A 19,234-nucleotide genomic window follows, 5' to 3' on the forward strand; every position below is an offset into this window, starting at 1 on the left:
CAGAGAGCGGAAAAACAAATCGCTGGAAATAATTTTATACCTCACACCACTACACACGTAACGTCACGTCACGTAACGTAACGTAACGATTAAGAGAGACGCAACTGTACATTGTACTTAAGTGTTCAAAAGGGAAGAGTTATTTAGGTGAGTAATCGAACCAGCGATAATTATCGATACATGCTAAATCATGCTTTTCTCTTCATTTCAGTTTACTTTGTATATAAGGAAAAGTAGCTAAAAGCACAAGGAAGGAACAGTAAAGAGAGAGAGAGAGCGAGAAGAGGAGAAGGATTAGTCACTAGCCACTAAGCAGGAGTAGCGATAGGAAGCGATAAACAACCGATAACCGATAACCGATCATCCGAACGTTCGCACGTTCGCAGTCACGTTTCACCACGGAAGCAGCAGAAATAGCAGCAGCAGCAGCAGAAGCAGAAGCAGCCGCAGTTGCCGCCGCCAACGCCAACGCCACCGCCGCCTCCACAATGACGATGAGTACAAATAACTGTGAAAGCATGACGTCGTACTTCACCAACTCGTACATGGGCGCCGACATGCACCATGGCCACTACCCGGGCAACGGCGTCACCGATCTCGATGCCCAGCAGATGCATCACTACAGCCAGAATCCAAATCACCAGGGCAACATGCCCTACCCGCGCTTCCCGCCCTACGACCGCATGCCCTACTACAACGGCCAGGGCATGGACCAGCAGCAGCAGCAGCACCAGGGCTACTCCCGCCCGGACAGTCCCTCCAGTCAGGTGGGTGGCGTGATGCCACAGGCACAGACCAACGGCCTGCCCACCGGTGGCCAGCTGGTGGCCCAGCAGCAGCAGCAGCAGCCCCAACAGCAGTCACAGACCCCACAGCAGCAGCAGGCGCAACAGCCGCAGCAGCAGCAGCAGCAGCTGCAGCAACTGCCACAAGTGACGCAACAGGTGACACATCCCCAACAGCAGCAGCAGCAGCAGCAACAACAGCAACAGCCTGTCGTCTATGCCAGTTGCAAGCTGCAGGCGGCCGTGGGCGTGGGTCTGGGCATGGTTCCCGAGGGTGGCTCTCCCCCACTGGTGGATCAGATGACGGGACATCATATGAATGCGCAAATGTCGCTGCCACATCACATGGGACATCCGCAGGCGCAGGTGAGAATGAAGCTTTCTTAAGGGTAGATTGGGGGTTGTTAGCTTACGGTTTTAGGGGTTCTAATTGCTTTGAAATCCGCTGCTTATAACCCAATACTCAATGCTTTTTCCCATCTTTCTCATGCTGCTTTCAATCAACCAAAACAGTTGGGTTACACGGACGTTGGAGTTCCCGATGTTACAGAGGTAAGACGCCCGTCATCCCGCCCTCTCTCATTACCCATCCCCTCTCCCAATATGGTGGCTGGTTAATTGCACCCTCTAACCGTAGACAATAAAATATTTACATTCTCTTTTTGAATCGTTCATTTAGGTCCATCAAAACCATCACAACATGGGAATGTACGGACAACAGCAGACGGGTGTGCCCCCTGTGGGTGCACCACCACAGGCAATGATGCACCAGGGCCAGGGGCCGCCGCAGATGCACCAGGGCCATTTACCGGGCCAACACACGCCGCCATCCCAAAACCCGAATTCGCAATCCTCGGGGATGCCGTCACCACTGTATCCCTGGATGCGAAGTCAGTTTGGTAAGTGTCAAGGAAAGTGATCGATAATTCCACGAAACGTATTAAGTGGAATTTTTCTTCTTCTTATAGTAGTGGGTTGAATGTAGATTAGTCATCCCCCGTTGTACTAGATTTTAGTAGCTCCAATTAGTAGTAGTCGTGCGTACAACAACAAGAGCCAAGGGATCCAATTCGATTTTATACTAATTAATAACAGTTTTCAGCCCAGAAGCTTAACAGCGAGCACTGCTTGAGGGCACTGCTCGACTGTTGGTCCAAGACTGCAAGCAGTGTCCAACGGAAATGTTAAACTGCCAGCACTGCTTGTCTGCTGATCAATGTCTGGAAGCAGTGTACGCGGGAAATTTGAATTTCTGCGAATGGAGAACACATGAAATGCCTCTATGAAAATGTGGGAAAAATCTTTAAAATTATTTTCAACTATAATTTACATTCTAATAATCTTCAAAATTAACATAAGCCTCTAAAACAGATAGTTCAATGCAAATGTCCCTCTACTTGTATTAGAAGCCAAATCTCTACCCTCTTTCACCGCCTTATGTGTCCTCTCTGCGCTGTGTGTCTGCTTGTGTATTCACGTTGCGACGACCTTGACACGTCCGGGTGATTTCACTTTATTGCCTTGGCCAATTGCTCGACATTAGGCGTAATCCATCTGCAGAGAGGAGACGAGCCGCGTCGCCTGCTGGCACTTCGATACCTGACATTCGCCTCAATTTGTGCAAATTTCCCAAATCCCAAAAATCGATGAATGTGAAAAGAGGTTTTTGCGGAAGAGGTGCATGCACATACAGGACAGGACCGGGGTTCATGCGATCCGAACACAGAAGGCGGTCCCGTCGCCTAATGCAAATTGACAATAGAAAGCGAAAGAAAAAGGTTTGTGCCAAAAGAAGCCAGAGATCCGTAGCTAATCCCCGAAAATAGAGCAGAGGAGGAAGGAGGAAGTAGGAGGAGGAAACCATGTGGTTCGGTTTTAGTTCTAGTTTCAGTTTCAAAGGATGCGAAGCGTTGCATAAGTGGGGGATTTCTTGGTAGCAGCAGAGTCCTTTCTAAATATAGAATACCATTTTCACTTTCCCCTGTTTTCTCTGGGTGAAAGTGAGCAGCAGTCCTCGCGCTGTCTCTCAAGTGTTTGGTCCTTTCCTTCGCTCTATCCTTATCCCCGGGGACTGGACCCTGGCCGCGTGTCATTACTGGAATCTGGTGGAGCTTTTGCGGCCTGCTGCTGCTCCTTGGTGTGTTTCTCGCTGCTGTTGTTGTGGTTTTTCGCTGCGTTGTTGTTGTTGTTTTTTGCGCCAAAGCCAGATTGAGATGTAAAGCAGAATTGATGAGCGCCATTAGTTACACGTTATGTGCAATGGATGCCATCAATTTATTAATCTCCAGAACACGCCGAGGCTCCATCCAGAGAGCTCCACGGCTCCAGCTTCGGCTTCGGCTGCCCCATTCATAGCACCGCCATCTCAGTGGTCGCAGTCGCAATCGCAGTACCCGACCTGGCCACTCCGTCCACTCTTCTTAATCCCCCCGCTCCTGCTGCAGCCTCCCTGCTCCTTGCAACACCACTCCTCCTTTTGTGGCGGCAGCCAGAGAATAAATAAAAAGAACGCGCCTAAAAAAAAACCACCGCCACGGTGACATGAAGTTTTTCCTCTCTTTTCCTTTTTTACCTTTTTTTTTGCTTATTTTCTTTATTAAAAATGAAGCAGCAGCCGGAGGAGGCATGGCTTGGGGGGAAGAACTAAAGCCTGGAGTTGCAGCTTGGAGTCCGACTCTCAAGCTGTTTTTTGGCCCTGCTCGCGGCGGCGTCTCCCGCGGCGGCTGGGGCATTCTCACTGTGCCACAACATGATCCCCGAAGCTTAAGTTACGATGATTAAATGCATACGAGTTTATTTCTGCTTGGGTTTCTTTTTGCTCGACAGTGTCCCCTGGCCTCTGCAGCTCAGTTTCCCTGCATTTTGCATTGCCCATAAATAGAGGAGACAGTGGGACAAATAATTCGAGGATGTGCTGGATGCTGGGAAGTGATTTGAAATTGTGGAAAATTAAGGAATAAAATTGCGAAGATTTGCAGGAATGTCTGAAATTTGTAGCCATGCATAAACATCACAAAATGTTGACGGAAATAGCAAATCCTTTATCAGAATAGACCAACCCCAAGTTGAAGTTAGTTTTCGCTGATTTAGGGACTTATTAGTGGCACACTTAACCTCCTATACATTCAACCTATATTTCTATATATTCAAATGCCACATATCCTTTATTACTCACTACGTATTTATCTGAGCCAAAAACCTGTAGATACATAATCCTCTTCCCCATTACATGGCGGGATCCATAAGTTATTTATCTGTCATAAAACATTCAAACAAATCTTGCCATGTTCTTGGTTCCCACTGTACCCACACACCGATTGTAACCACTTAACGCCTGGACATATTTCAGACGTTGCATTAGGTTGCAACAACCATAAAACAGAAAAAAGCAGCATAAAGGTTCCGATCGTGACGGGGCAAGGCGCAGCCGAGGCGAACCCAAAGAAAAGAGAACCCCACAGACAATGTCCACAATGGAAAGCAAAAAAAAACAGACAGAGAGAAGGAAAAACGAAACTCGGTTTCAATTAAGTTGTTACTCATGGCCCGGAGTCCGCGGTGCCGGGTGCCACAATGGAGTGCCACCTCTCTGACCATGCCCCCCGACACTCTCCGCAGGATGTTGCGTTTGCGTTAATGTTGTTTTGATATTTACCAAGTTTCAAACCGATTCCCGCTCTTGCTTTTGTCCCTCTTCTATTTGATAATTTTCTGAAGGAAAACTTGCTGCAGTCTGCCTGCCCCCCCACTACCACCTAATCCTGTGTTCTGACACCATGGACGATGCTGCCGGGGCTGCCTGGCCGCTGCCTGCCGACTGCCGTCGACTCTTTTTGTGGCCCAAACGCTTTTGGGGGTCATAAATTTAAGCGACAGTCAGCAAATATTTGCAACAAGTGTTTCTCCATTTTCAGGGAAAGAGTTTTATTTGTTGCGCCTTTTGGTTGCTGAATTTATGATTCAAATTGAAACATTAATTCATTGTTATTCACAGTTATTCATTGGTAAATCTTTCTCTCTCTCTCTCTGCTCAAATGTATTTACCAAAATACAAAATAGAAATGCCACTTTCGTAGAGCAAAGAAAAGAGACACAGAAAAAAGGGCAGACTTTTCCGCCAAGAAGTTTTCAATTCCTTTCGAGTATGAAAAGTGCACTTCATTGTGCGCATTATAAGCGACAGTTGCCCCCGCCGAAAGTGAAGGGTGGAGGGGGCAGGGAAGGACCTTCAACCTGTCAGTGGGGCTAAGACAATGAAAAGAACTTCCTTGGTAGCCAAAAAGTTGCACGTTCGCTAGCTACCGCTGCTGATGCTGATGCTGCCGCTGGATGGCTGTAGAAAAGTTTTCTCGCCCTGGCTTTTGGGTAAAACGTTGATCCCGGCCCATCATCCGTTTGGCAGTTGCCAGCAGCAGCAGCAGCAGAAACAAAGAGGAGCAAAAGAGAAAGAGCGAGTGAGAGAGAGACAGGAAGACAGCGAGAGTGTGGGAGCAAAAAAAAAAAACTTCTGGACTTTGTTGTCTGTTGGCGCTGCACTTAATGTCCTGAAGAGTTTTGCTTAACTTGAGGATTTGCGCGCAAACTACTTTTCGATGCCAGCAAGAGAGAGAGAGAGGGAGAGAACAGACAGCTATAAGAGCGGGGAAGAGAGAGATGGCTACACAGAGAGGAGACAGGGGACAGGTTTAGAGGAAAGGAAAGTGACAGCTTTGAGTGAGGGGTGGAGAGGTGGACAACTACTTAGGCAGACGATTGCCATGGCTTAGGATGTGTCCACGCTGGGGCTGGCATCGGCATTCGGCTTCCTTTTCAGCTTTCCAAAAGTGAAATTGTGTTAACGCATTTTCCTCGGTATAGATATATTTTTCTGGGGGGGCCAATTTAAGCAGTCGGATCAAAAGATAATTTGCCAAATGCGTGAAGATTTTTTCCAAAAATAAGTGAGGAAAAAACTTCTAGAATAAAACCGTCATCCCTCAGTCCAGTCCCCCATCCTCTGACAGTTTCTGTCAAAAAATTTGAGCAACGTGAAGACCGAGAAAAAATGACACAGGAACTTTGGGGATTTCCCGCTCCAGCCCCGCACACACAAGCAGCACGGGAGAGGGGCGAAAAAAGTTTAATAAAGCGCTGCAAATGCGAAGAGGAAATTTCGGTTTTATTTCGCTTTTCCTCTGCTTTGTGGCCAGCAGCTGAGAAGCGTGAAATAATGGCAACAGCTCGCCAAAGGTCCTTTGAGGGGGTGCCTCCTTGGGGGCCGGGTCAGTTCTGTCCGGGGGATGTTGCTTGTGGCTCAATCGCAGCGCTCTCTGTATTTTTCGGTTTCCATTCCATTTTTTTCGCATCTTCTGTTTCTGTTTCTGGTTTTCTCTTTCTCTTTCTCTTTCTGTTTTTGTATTTTGGGATTTGGCCAACCTTTTTGACAAATTACGAATATTATTCATGCAGCAATGAAGTGAGGAAGCTCCCTTCTTTCCCCTATCTCCTGGGCACTCAGCCTCCCCCTCTTTTTGCTGTTTTTTTCTCGCAGTGTCTCTTGTGGTACACGCTTGAGCCTCGGCTTGCCGCAATGGTGTTAAGATGGTTTTCTGTTTCCTGTTCCGGCATACAACTATTTGAAATGCACAGAAAACTTAAGATCTCTGACAGTTGTGAGGGGGAAAACATCTGAGAAACCCTTCATCAAGTTTAACTTTCTTCAAAATAAATATTAGTTTTCAATATTCTGTGAGTTATCTGCAGGACCACAAGTGTTTTCCATAATATCCTTTCATTATGGTTGTCATTACCCTTGCCACCAAACGAAAGCTTTGCCACCAAGAGCGGATGATTCCCCAACATCATCCTGAAACCTGTCCTTCTCCATCCCCCGTCGTCGTCATCAATGTCAGGCCACATGTTTCAATGGCTGCCACGCACGCCGCCTACCACTACCATGATGGAATCGATGCTAGAGCGGGGGAGATAGAGAGAGAGAGATGTAGAGTATGTGAGGGAGAGAGAGCGCGCGAGAGAGAGAGTAGAGCTCGCGAGGGAAAGAAATTTCGGGTTTCGCTTAGGGATATGATAGGAGCTGCCGCTTGAGTGAAGGCCTGCTGCTACCCTGCCTCCTGCCGCCTGCTGCCTGCCGCCTGTCTCTCTACCAAAGTCTCGGGCATAGCATGTTTTAGTCAGCTGTCAAATATTTTGACATGGGTAGCAGCCATGGATGTGGCATCCAAAATGGGGGAACGGAACATAGAGAATGCGGGAGAAGACAACGAAACGAACAATCCACTGACTACGCATAGTTATTCTCCTTCTTTCTCTCATTCTGGGTTTGCTTTTGTTTAAGCGATAACTAAATAAAGTTAAGAGTCCCCTTTACTCTGCCATCCACATGTCCATTGGGTTTGCCCCGCGTCCTAATGAATGCATTCATAAGCCCCAAAAACCAACTGCTCTGCGATCCTTTCTCTTGGTTTATTTTTTATTTTTTGGTGTCAACTTTTGTCGATTTTTAACCCTCTTAAGTGCTTAACAAGTCCCAAATTAAAATTGTGCCCAGAGTCTCCTGAGATTATGACGGAGAAAAAAGGAAAAAAAAAAAAAAGAGCTGGTAACAAATGATCCACTGGTCAATGGCAATATTTAATTGTGGCTCTAACTCTTACCTCTATGAACAATTCTTTGACTTAATTAAAAATAAAACCCAAAAAGAGAGAAATTGTTCGGGGGACCAGCAGTCAAAGACATCAAACCTCGGAAGGATTTTTTGGGATATTTATTCCGGTTGTCTCTCTCTTTTTTTGTTCCGTTATTTCCCCAAAGGTCAAAAGGGACCACAGAAAAGTTTTGCGACGGGAAAAATACGTCAAATATGCAAAACAATCAAAAAAAAAAAAAGGAAAAGAGGGAGAGAAGTTTTCTGTTGGGCAGAAAAAAGCTCACCCACTTCCAGACCTTACCGCCCTCTTCACTCCCCCCCTGCATCAGTCGCTAGTCATCGAATGAGTTTGCATTTTAACACCACGCGAAGCTTTAGAACAACGAGTGACATCAACGGCCACCTTGCCCTCTTCTCTCTCTCTCTCTCTCTCTCACTGTCATGCCACACACGAACACTCTTCAGTCGGGTGAAAAATTTATCAACTTACGATCATAAATAATAATCATTTTCCAGCGGCGGCTCGCGTTTGTCTGTAATTTCCGCAATTAAAAAAACATTTACTCGCATTTGATGTGAGCTTTTTTTTGCGCCCCTCGCTGGTGCTTGCTTGCTCGTTGGCTTTTCGTTTTGTTTACAGCTAAATGCATTTTTGCATCCATGACATGCAGCTTTTTGGCAAAGCGAGAAACGAACGGTGGATGGCAGGGTCGCGAGCGGCGGGGAGGGGACCACCCAGGTGCAGCCGCAACAGCAGCCGCTTGGGGCGTGGCTGGGGGAAGCCTTAACCTCGCTGATAAATGTGCAATTAAAAGTTACCTAGAAATAACTTCAAGAATACCTCATTGTATTAAGCACTTGCATGACAAGGAATAGCAGTTGTTGTGCGACGAGCGAAGGAGGAGAGAGACTGCAAGCGGCAAGCGGCAAGCGTCGCAAATGCAATAGCAATTGAAAAGGTGAGAGAGTAAGAGCAGAGCCCAAAGAGAGAGCGACAGCGTGCAGGCAAAAGTCATCAAACGTTTCGGATTCGTTTTGCAAATAAGACAAACGAAGAGAGGGGCGCGAGCACAAGTAAGTACTGGCTAAACGAGCAACCTGCTTCGTTGCAGCGCAAAACAGGAGGAGCTGCAAATGGACTAGCTGCAGCCTCGTTTAGCCAGTACTTAGGCACAAAAATGCAATGCTTATTGCGCTCAGAGAGTGTCGAAGCTTATTCTCGTGCTTACTCCGCATTCTATTAATAGATTCTACGCCGCTCCTCAAGGGGCTTCTTCTTATTTCGGAATTAAACCTTTTCCAGGTACGTTCCCGTCCATTGTTTTAGTTCTGGTTGGATGCGAAAAAAACGGCAAACTCAGCCGCAGCCAATATAATAATTTATGGCAAACATTATAAAATAGAATTTTTTCTCTGCTATTAAATAATAATAATGCTTTTGTAATTTTTTTTCCCCTGCTTCAACGAATTTCATAAAATGTTGTTGGCAATTATTTTAATGATTTCCTTTAAACGTTAACCGACACACACACAAACTCTAGCACTCTAATGTAATTGTGTGTGCGCGAGTGAGAGAGAGAGAGAGAGAGCACCTATAGAGTGAGTGAGTTCGAGAGGGATGGAAGAAATGGAATAAAATCCATTATGGAGCCCCAAGAGCAGAGTGTAATAAACGAGTAAAATGGTTAAAATGGTGGCCTAATCGCAATTTAATTACAATACGGCTTTCATATCAAAAAGCATTAATGCCCCCCCTCCCAACCGCCACTCAACCATAGGACTAGGAGAAGGAGGCGTGGCACGGGGTAGGCTGCCAAGGGGTACCACCGGTACACTCCACATGTATCGCCACTCTATTTTTTCATATTAATTGTTTCACCTTTATTATATTTCTGTTGCTGATACTCCACAGCCCCCTCTTGGCTCCTCACCACACTGGCGAGCGCCTCTCTGAAAGCGCCAGCGCCATTAATGCGTTTATAATAATTTCTCAGCGCTCAATCCCCGAAGCTTCTGTGCCCGGCTCGCGATCAAGAGCGAGCTCGCCTCAATGTATCTAAGGAAAACAATCATTTCTTCATTGTGTTCTCTTCTACCTCCTCCTTCTACTGTTCCTTCTTCTCTTGCTGCTCCTCTTCCTCTGGGTTTTCTGAGTGATGGCTGCATGAAATTGTGCAAAGGCATCATTAAAAACAAATTTCAGAGAGCGCCCGCTCATAAATTGCCAAAGAACGCCTTCCCCCACACCCCTTGCTCTAACTAGTCCCACTCTGCACATAGATCCAGACTTCTGAGACATGTTTGTAGGTGTTTTCATCAATTAAAATAATCATTTATTTGCAATGCATGCCATGCCCTTCCTTTGCAACCATCCGCATCTGCATGATGGTGGCAGGATGGAGCGAGGGGGTACACCGCTAATTATCTGCGAAAGCTTCTTCTGTTACGTGAAAGGGGAAGGGCAACATACATACATACATACTTATGTAGGTGTGGAGATGTAAATGGAAATGGGCTTGGGGAGTGATGCATAGCATGAAGAACGAATTTATTTCATAGGAAAATGCGAGGAAAAGCTCCATCAAGATCTTTCCATATGGACTATAGGTTCCTCTTTAGTGTCTCGTCGTAGTAACCGATGAAAAAACCCTCCCTCGTTTTTAGTCATCATCTGGGTGAAAGTCCAGCACATTTATTCCACTCTTAATCCGCTCCTAATACGCTTTGGAGTTCCCCCGTGGATTCTACGCCAACTGCAATGTGGTTGGGATGACGGGGTGTGGCGGGGGATGACCACGCACGCTTTTTGCCGCAAATCTTTCAAGATTTTTTTTGTGTAGCTTTTTGCCGCTGCCACAGCCGCGACTCGTCTAACTGATGATGATTAAATGCGAACGCCTCGGGTTATAGACATGGCATCAGTCGTGTCATTTAAAAGAAGGTAGCAGCGCGCTCTGACCACCGCTGTGTCGGTCCGCAGGCCCCCGCTCGGCCGCCACCACCCCCCGGGTTCTATGCGATTTGGATTCGCGCGCCTTAATGGATGCCGCACAAAAAACAGAGGGAGGGGACGGTGTGGGGCAACAAAAAAATAAAAAAATATATAAAAGAGCTTATGATGTAATGACCTCGAGCCAGAGATGGACATTCGTAAGGAGAAGAAAAAACATTGGTCGAGCGAGTTGAGCAAGACAAATGCTGAAGATGTTATTAAAAAATAGTTAAGGCATTGTCCCCGGCCCCCATGCTCCCCTCCCAGGCGGAATGGGTACGGGGGGAACGGGGGTTCGCAACAGGCACTCCAAAAAGTCTCTCCACTGATTGCCGCTTGGCGTGGCAACGTCTTTTGGTTCGACCGCAATGCCAATGCTGTGGCCGCCTTTCAATTTCCGGTCAAACATTTTCAGGAAAAACCTACACTCCACCCCGAACAACAAAAAATGGCTTCACACGCTACCAACCCATTTCAATTAGAGAGGGAAGGGGAGCAGCGGGAGGGGCTGTCCAGACTATGGCAATGGCCATTGACAATTATAATATTTGCTGCGTATTATATTTGACATATTTTTCCCTTCCCACCACTACACATTTTCATGATTTTTCCCTGCTCCCTGCAGTAGCTCTTTTTTGTCATTACCAAAATTATAATTATAGTAAGTGTCATTAGGCGCCGAACTCATTTGGTTGGTTGCTTTCCAAGTGGTTTTCGAGGGGGCCACAGATCGGGGGCAACTCCCATAATTATGCCGAATTATTTTACAGTTGTGCCCTGGCTACCGTACACAGAGAGAGAGAGAGAGGTGGGCGAAGTGGATTGAGGGCTGCAGGGAAGTTCGAAGGTGAAACTGCACTTGACTGAATCACTGCCATGATATCTCCTCTCTGGTTTACGGACAGCGATACCCGACAGACGGTGGGACAGACAGACAGACAGGCGGAGGGGAGACCGCATCGGGGCCATAATTAGTTACCTTGTCCGTTCGCCGCTTGATGTCCATGAAATCTCCACCAGGGTTTAATCCAGCAGAGAAACAGGAATTGATACAGAACGAAAGATGGATGCCCTAACACGGAATAAACGCAAAAGGGGAATCATTTTGTGGGATGTATTTTTATAGAGAGATTGTCGTAACTCCAAAAATGCATAATTCTTCATTGCAAGATTCAGTCTAACAACTTCAAAGTAACCTTCTCAGTCGGGTTTTGAGATCTTTCCAAAATTCCCACTACCCGAAGGAAGTGTAAAACCCAAAGAATTAAATCCAGAGTTCCTATCGGGATGGCCGCCGCGTCGGAGGGCAGCCCCTCATCTCTCGGGCCGCTTTGGTTCGTTTTTTTGACAAGTACAAATATCCGAATTCGGTAAGGTTGTCTTTTAATCAGCCTCCGCCTGGGCCCGAGCGCTGTGCGCCTTGCTTCATGTGGTTTCGGATTCCGTTCCCCCTCGTTCTGGGCCACAGAAAAGAACAAAAAGATACAGCAACAAAAAATGTGTATATTATGTATGTGTATGTATCCCTGCTCTTGTTGTTGTACGCGTACTCGTATGCATTGTAGTTGGATTGTGGATCTGTAGAAATATAGTAGATGTTGTTAATTTGGTGGCCAGTGAAGCGATGCATTGATTTTAATTGTGAATATTTTTCCCCTTTTCTTTGTTGGAACCAACAGAACGCAAACGTGGCAGGCAGACGTACACACGCTACCAGACCTTGGAGCTGGAGAAGGAGTTCCATTTCAATCGGTACTTGACGCGTCGGCGAAGGATTGAGATCGCGCACGCCCTCTGCCTGACGGAGCGCCAGATCAAGATCTGGTTCCAGAACCGCCGCATGAAGTGGAAGAAGGAGAACAAGACGAAGGGCGAACCGGGATCGGGCGGCGAGGGCGACGAGATCACGCCACCCAATAGTCCGCAGTAGACAGAGAGCGACAGATCGGAGAGACACACACACTATTAAATGAATTTCTATCCTAAATACAATTTATGTTTTTTTTTGGAGAGCGCAACAACAGAATTTACTTCGATCCCAGAGGACTATCTATCTACTACCCCATGTATCCATCTATAAAATCCAATCCGTTAAAACTAAACCCAAAAGAAAGGGGAAAAAAGAATAGAAGAGAAAACTATACCTACAACTTAGTTAATTGTTATTATTTTCTACTTATTATTTAATTTTACACGAATTGCAAATGGAGAAAGGATAGGCGTAAAGATAAAGATAGAAGATAAAGAGTAAAGATAAAAGATACAAGATACAAGTAAAGCGTAAAACTCAAACAAAACCAACTCATGTGACCTCAGATCTAAATAAGCTATATTTAAATATAATGCATATACCTATGGATAACTATACATGATACCAACTAAAGCTAAAGGCAAGGAGTTACATATATGAAAATAAATCTATATATGAAGCATATATACGTACTACTATATACACGATAACACTAGTTCTATGCGTCATAAGTAACTGTACGATTAACTTATATATACACCCCCATAAGCCCAACCCAAGAACCCCTTTAAACCCCTAAAACTAAATCAATGTTTGTAGCAATCTTAGCGCAAAATAAATATTACAAAAAAAAGGAAACGAATAAAAATAAACCAAAATGGCGTCAAAATCCATTTACCCCCCAATAAAATGGATAACAGAAAAACTATAATAAAAATCTTTTGACCCTAAGTGAGGAGTGTCTGCAAATTTAGACAAAGAAATACCAAAACCAATGGAAAGACGTTGCTTAAAGTAAACAAAAACGTTTTACATATACAATAAAAACTATTATAAAAACAAAAACAAAACAAAAAAACATTTAAAAAAAACAAACAAAATTTGTATAAAATATTTTCGGCAACTTTTGAACTTTTGAAAGTCTCTCCCAATGGAAATTTTAGAGACCTTTTAATTTCGTTTTTATGTGTGTTTTCATTTTAATTTCTTGTGCAATTTTTTAGTTCTTGCAAAAAATAAAACTCGAGTTAGGTCGTAAAGGATATAAAGTATACCGAAATGCAAAAAACAAAAAAAAACGCGAAGAATATTGGCAAAAATGAAAATGAAATCTATATTGTTAACAGAAACGAAGAGAACACAAACAAAACAAAGAATATGTATAAATTAATGAAAAACCCCGTGTAAAGTAGATCAATATTAGAGGATGATAGCGAGAGGGAGAGTCCCATTTGAATGCAGAACGATTTCTATATAGATATACGCCTAACAAACCACACTTTATGAATGTATGTACGTAACTCAAACTCAATTTCCACAGCTGTGGAAATCCATATACCAAAGCAAAATGAAAGGAAAATGAATGGAAAGCAAGGGAAAACTATAAAGCATCATATGTTCATATGTAGATATATATAATTAAACACAAAACACACCTAAGCATAAAGCATGTAACTTTGTAGAGAGAAAGAGTTTCGTTTTGTAAATCCCAAAAAAAAAAAAAAAACAAAAACAATAACAAAAAAAAAAGCCCAGAGCCCAGTCAAAAAAGTGGAGGTACCATATGGAGCCATGAGAGGCGGGAATTCCACACAATCCAGATACGTAACTTTCGGCCTCATTCTGTAAGAAACTAAATTAAGTTTCAACTCAAAAAGAAAAGAAAGGATAATTGGAAAATAGAATGTAGAAATTCACAAGAAACAAAATTCGAATGCGTTGATTTAAAAATATATATACTCAAACATTTATGCGAAATTGAAAGGGAAATGAAATGAAATGTGGAAGCTAAATAATTTGTTGTAAATAAAAATTAAATTTTAGTGTAAACAAAGAGAAGCAAAAGGAGAAGGTGAAGGATGATGAAGTGCTGCGAAAGCGGCAACGCAGAAAAAAGCATAAAGAAAAACTATAATTAAATTACAAATGAGATTTTGTTTTTATTTGTAATATTTATAATAAAAATATAGTATTTAAAAATTTAAAACTTCTCTTCTATTTGCTTCTAAAAACAAGGGGGTTTCTTGGGAGATTTCAGTTGTCGATGAATATTTGTTGAAGTAAGTGAATCTGTCCATTGAATTGTTATTCCAACGAAAACATTTTATTAATTATTATTTGTTTCTTGTTTTTGCAGACTTTTCAATGATCTCCAAACTGCTGTCATTCTCTAGGCCAATGATTATGTCAGAGGGTAAGCCGCAATATGACAATTTCTGTATAATACAAAAAAACTAAAGTTTTCGTTTCTTTTGCAGGCCTTTCGAAGTCGAGAGCTCCATTTATGAAACGATCTTATTAATCTGACATCATAATAAGCGATTAATCAAGTGGCATTAACAAAGCCCCTGACCAATGGCCACAACGCAGCAGACACCTGAGGTTGAGGCTGAGACTGAGACTGAGGCTAAGGCACCCCAGCCAGCACGATCGGCAGCTGCTCGAATCCACCCGCACTGTAACCCGCATTGGACATACTATACACATCTCTCTCGAGCGGGCGAGTCAGGAGCTCAAACAAATTGAATTCGCATTGTTTGCATAATCGCTGGCCATTTGTAATCCGAGTGAATTCGAGTGACTGTGCTCACGTTTATGTCACAGAATCGAAATGAATAATTTTAGCAGAATTCACATAGAGCATATGTACGTACTCGTATGTACGAGCATACATACCCTCTGTTGATGCCATTTTTGAGGTGGATTCGAATGAAGATCTTGCATAAAGTCTACACTAAACCGAAACCGAAACCCCATCCCATCTCATCCCATCCCTAGTTGTCATAAATAGTCTTGTGGATCTTGAGCAGCTGCCAATTTGTACTCACGGATGCGAATGTACATATGGCAATTCCATGGCTATTCCCACAAGATTTTCTGCCAAGTTTTCTGAGTTTCCTATTTGGTTTTCGGTCTGCTGAAGTTAATTAAAAATGGTTCCTTGTTTGCCCCCAAATAGAATCCTCACGCTCAACCCAAGATTTCTACCTAGAGGTGGAATATATCTGTATGCTAATCTATATGTACGGTATCTAGATATGCAAATGGTATAGTCGCTGGGGTGTGATAATGAGTTGTATGGGTTATTACCAAGATGCATAATTCTGTGGGAGACAACTTTTGCAATTTCATGTAAATTATCCATCCATTTTTGTATTAAGCGATAAATATTGTATTATTATGAGTGAAAGTCATGCGCGAAATGTTCTTACGTAGATTATTACGTATAGAATTATTTGTTATAACAACCTTGCCTTAGTCATACATATTGTTTGAGTTCTATATATAAATGGGTACCATTTTAAGTGCCTTAAACACACAATTTATTATGAGTTTTTATATTTTATGTTTTGTTTGACAAGCAGAGCAAAAGCGAATCTTAATTTAAATTTAACTACAACCAACTATTCCCGCATAAAACTAAACAGATTACCTGACAATCGCCCAAAGAATTTCACCTGTTTTCACCTTTTAGCATCAAATTTCGTTAAAAATTTAAATATTACCTGCCCATTACACACCGGCATCTGCATTTGGGAATATGCAACAGCCATCTGACTCTTGGGCCAATCGCAACTGTATCTCCACTTGAAACATCTCACACTTTGCTCGAGAGCGCGATAGATAGATAGATGGAGTGAGAGCAAAACGATCAATAATCACTTCGCTGGAATTAAGACAACACTTCAAAAAAACTGAAATAAATCATTAATTACTCGAAAGCAAGCTGGAAACTGGCTGAAAATGATTGTAGCAAACAAAGCAAGATGTCAGAAATCCACTCGAGCCAATAATGAAGACTACGAGATACATCTGAACATATGTACATATGTATGTATCTATGTATTTATGTATGTTTGTATCAGCGAGCGGACGGACGGACAAGTGCGTGTCTGTGTCTGGGACCGGGTTCACACAATCCATCAATCGATCGGCGATCCATCAAGGCGATATTGAGCGTCCAAGGCAGTCCGCCCGAGGCACATAAATCATGGGTGTGTGAGAGAGAAGCGATAATTAGAAACGAAGAACAAAACTTCAATTGAGTTGTTAAACACTGCAAGAGAAGGGCCAAAAGCAAATATTAGCCCAATTGCCAGTTGCCAATTCAATTGTCTGGCGAGTGCAAAAAAAAGTTGAAACCCGACAATCGTTGGGCAATTACAAGGATGGAGCTGAAGAGCAGAAGCAGAAGCATTACACATATCCTGCGCTGGCAATCACACAAATGAGCCTCTAATAGAATATTAACTCCCAAAAAGCGATTCGGGCAACCGCCTAACCAAATGCAGTGGTTATGGCTGTCGCTGTCCCTGTCCCTGTCGCTGGCTCCAGGAATGATTATGGCTGTGAGAAGGGAGAACTGGGGATGGAGATGGAGATGGAGAGAGACTCTCGAGCAGCAGGTAAACCTGGCCCAAAACCAAACCAGTTCTGGAAAACCAGCAAGCAGCAGGCGGTGAGCAGCCAGAAGCCAGCAGTTCCGAGACCCGAATCGAAGTCCGGTTTTGAGTCGAAACTGAATTCGATGTTCGAACATTCGAAGATCGCACCCACACTAGTGCACCGCAGCGCACCAATACACTCGCAAACTACCTGAGAGCACACCCATACCATGACAGAGCCTTCTCTAGGGTTCGCTCTCTCGCTGCCAGTGCCGCAAGGGTTTCGATTTCGACATCGAAGTTTTCGACGGTTTTCGAAGTGGCTGGACCCGGAGCTGGTCGCTGGCTCGGACCGGCACAGCAGTACTTCTTCCACGCACACCGCATGCGCATCGCGCAGCAAACGGAACAGGCAACATAATGTTGCCTCTGAATGTGGCAGGCATGGCCGCTCTATAGAGGTGCACTCTACGCACTCACTTGCGTGGCATACACTTGTCGGCCTGCTCGCACCCGCACCCGCATGCGCGTCGTGTGGCCCCGCCCTCGGGTTTCGAAATACTTGAATGATTTTCAATATGGCCGCCGTTTTGACAGCTCCAATTGCTGTTTGTTGTTGTTGCTGTTGTTGCCGGTGCCCAGATGCGCCATGCCGCGCGCTGAGGCAGACATTTGCCGACGATTTTGGATGATTTTCGAAGCAGCGGAGGAGGCCACTTGCCGCCGGTGCCGCCGGTGCCGCCGGTGCCGCCAGTGCGACGAAACGAAACCAAATGAATCGAGATCCAAATGCGAATTTAAATGAACAATTTAATTAAATGCTTAATTTTATGGAAAGCCATCTGTGATTTGATATAATATTTAATGCATAATAAAAATGTTTATAAAAATTGAAAAATATTCTGGATTTTCTCATTTAAAGTGGTTTGTGCCATTTCAATTAATATCTAGCGATTTTCAGAGTATTCTTCTATGAAATTTACTGAGTACAAAGGTTATTTATATCGGAAAATGGAATTAAATTATATGAAATATAATTATTTTATGGAAAAATTCCTACGGTTGGGAATATTCACTACTTATAGGAGGATAATTCTGTGCTGATATATATCTGAAACCATTTAGGAAGTCTAATGAACTCTTTATGTTTGTCGATCTTTGATGATCTTTGATGATGGTTAACATTATCAAATTATATTAATTATAGGAGGGACTTAATGGCTGTGCCCAGTTTGCAGTACTTTAAAATAACTTCGTATGCGAATATGAAATATAAATCATTCAGTGGACAGAAGTAACTTCTTCCATCAATGGACAAGGGATCGTTTCATGCAAGAATTTCAAATTTAGGAGATTTAAAATTAGAAGAAAAATGAAAATTAATTATAGTCCTCAGAATAAATAACTTCATGACTCCATCTGGATCCCAGTTCACCCAAGAAAGCCCCCTTTCTGAGATAAAAGACAACTGATTGTGCATTCGATTTCAATTAACGCCATCAACTGTTGGGGGATAATCCGTCGGTAAAGAGGGGGAACTGACACCTACATCGTACAAATACATTTCCTTACGAGTGCGAGTCTACCCCGTACATCTCAATATTTTTGTGCGATATTGCTGGCCATTAAAATTAAGTAATTTGAAGACAAGGCAGAGGGAAATGTTGTCACAACATTCCAGTAATTACCCGTAATGCCCAAAGAACACAACAATCCCAATCCCAATCCCGGAGACCGACGACTGCCACGACTGCCACGATGACGATGTCGCTAATGATCGAATCATTTCGGATAATGGCCCAAGCCGAAGCAGCCATTCGGTGAAGAGCACCGAGAACTGTATCTGAAACTGTATCTGTAACTGTTGGCCATAAGAAAGGCCAATGACAACAACAGAGAGAGAGGAGAGCAGAGAAGAAACACCGAAAGTCAACTGAAAATTGAGCTGCAGATGTAAGTAAATCAAATAAAATCACGTGTCATTTGTCTCGGCGACTCATTGAAAGATAAGATTTTCGGTAGCAAACAGGCACTACATGGGATACAACACCGTGGGTTAGGAGCGGGACCACCTGAAAGACCTGGAGCCTCTCAAATGCACAAAAATGAAGTGCGTGGCCATTAATCAGAGCTTTACTAAATTTAATATGCGGTTAAAAGTGCTAATGACGCTGGTCGGGCAATCGTTTAAGCCTCATCCATGCCATCCCCATCCCCATCCTCATTCTCCGCCCACACACAAAAACAAACTACAGGAGGAGCGGGGATGCGGGTCCGGGGTCCCAGGAACGGTCTGAACCAAACAGAACAGACGGAACCGAGCAGTACATAAAGTTTAATGAGGAACCACTTAACACTTTCAGAGCTTTTTACGTTTTGCTGTCATTAGAATGATTTTTGCCACTAACTACGATGCCAGGAACTACACTGAGAGAAACTGTGGGGGAATAATTAACA

The 19,234-nt window shown here is 43.8% G+C and overlaps 1 protein-coding gene across 2 annotated transcripts; it reads left to right on the forward strand.

Annotated features, from left to right (window-relative positions):
* Positions 1–31: 31 nt before the first annotated feature.
* On the forward strand, positions 32–13,564 carry LOC117896335 (homeotic protein antennapedia). 2 transcript variants are annotated; one of them, XM_034804575.1, is made up of 5 exons: positions 32–147; positions 212–1,151; positions 1,299–1,337; positions 1,465–1,684; positions 12,103–13,564. In XM_034804575.1, the coding sequence occupies exons 2-5, from the start codon at positions 489–491 to the stop codon at positions 12,351–12,353; spliced, it is 1,173 nt and encodes a 390-aa protein (XP_034660466.1). In that variant the 5' UTR covers positions 32–147; positions 212–488; the 3' UTR covers positions 12,354–13,564. The 2 variants fall into 2 exon arrangements, with proteins under 2 accessions (XP_034660466.1, XP_034660467.1); XM_034804576.1 differs by lacking the exons at positions 32–147; positions 1,299–1,337 and having other exon boundaries at positions 489–1,151; positions 12,103–12,353.
* The last annotated feature ends 5,670 nt before the right edge of the window (positions 13,565–19,234 follow it).

Source organism: Drosophila subobscura, chromosome O (genome assembly GCF_008121235.1).
Source record: "Drosophila subobscura isolate 14011-0131.10 chromosome O, UCBerk_Dsub_1.0, whole genome shotgun sequence".
Classification (NCBI taxonomy): domain Eukaryota; kingdom Metazoa; phylum Arthropoda; class Insecta; order Diptera; family Drosophilidae; genus Drosophila; species Drosophila subobscura.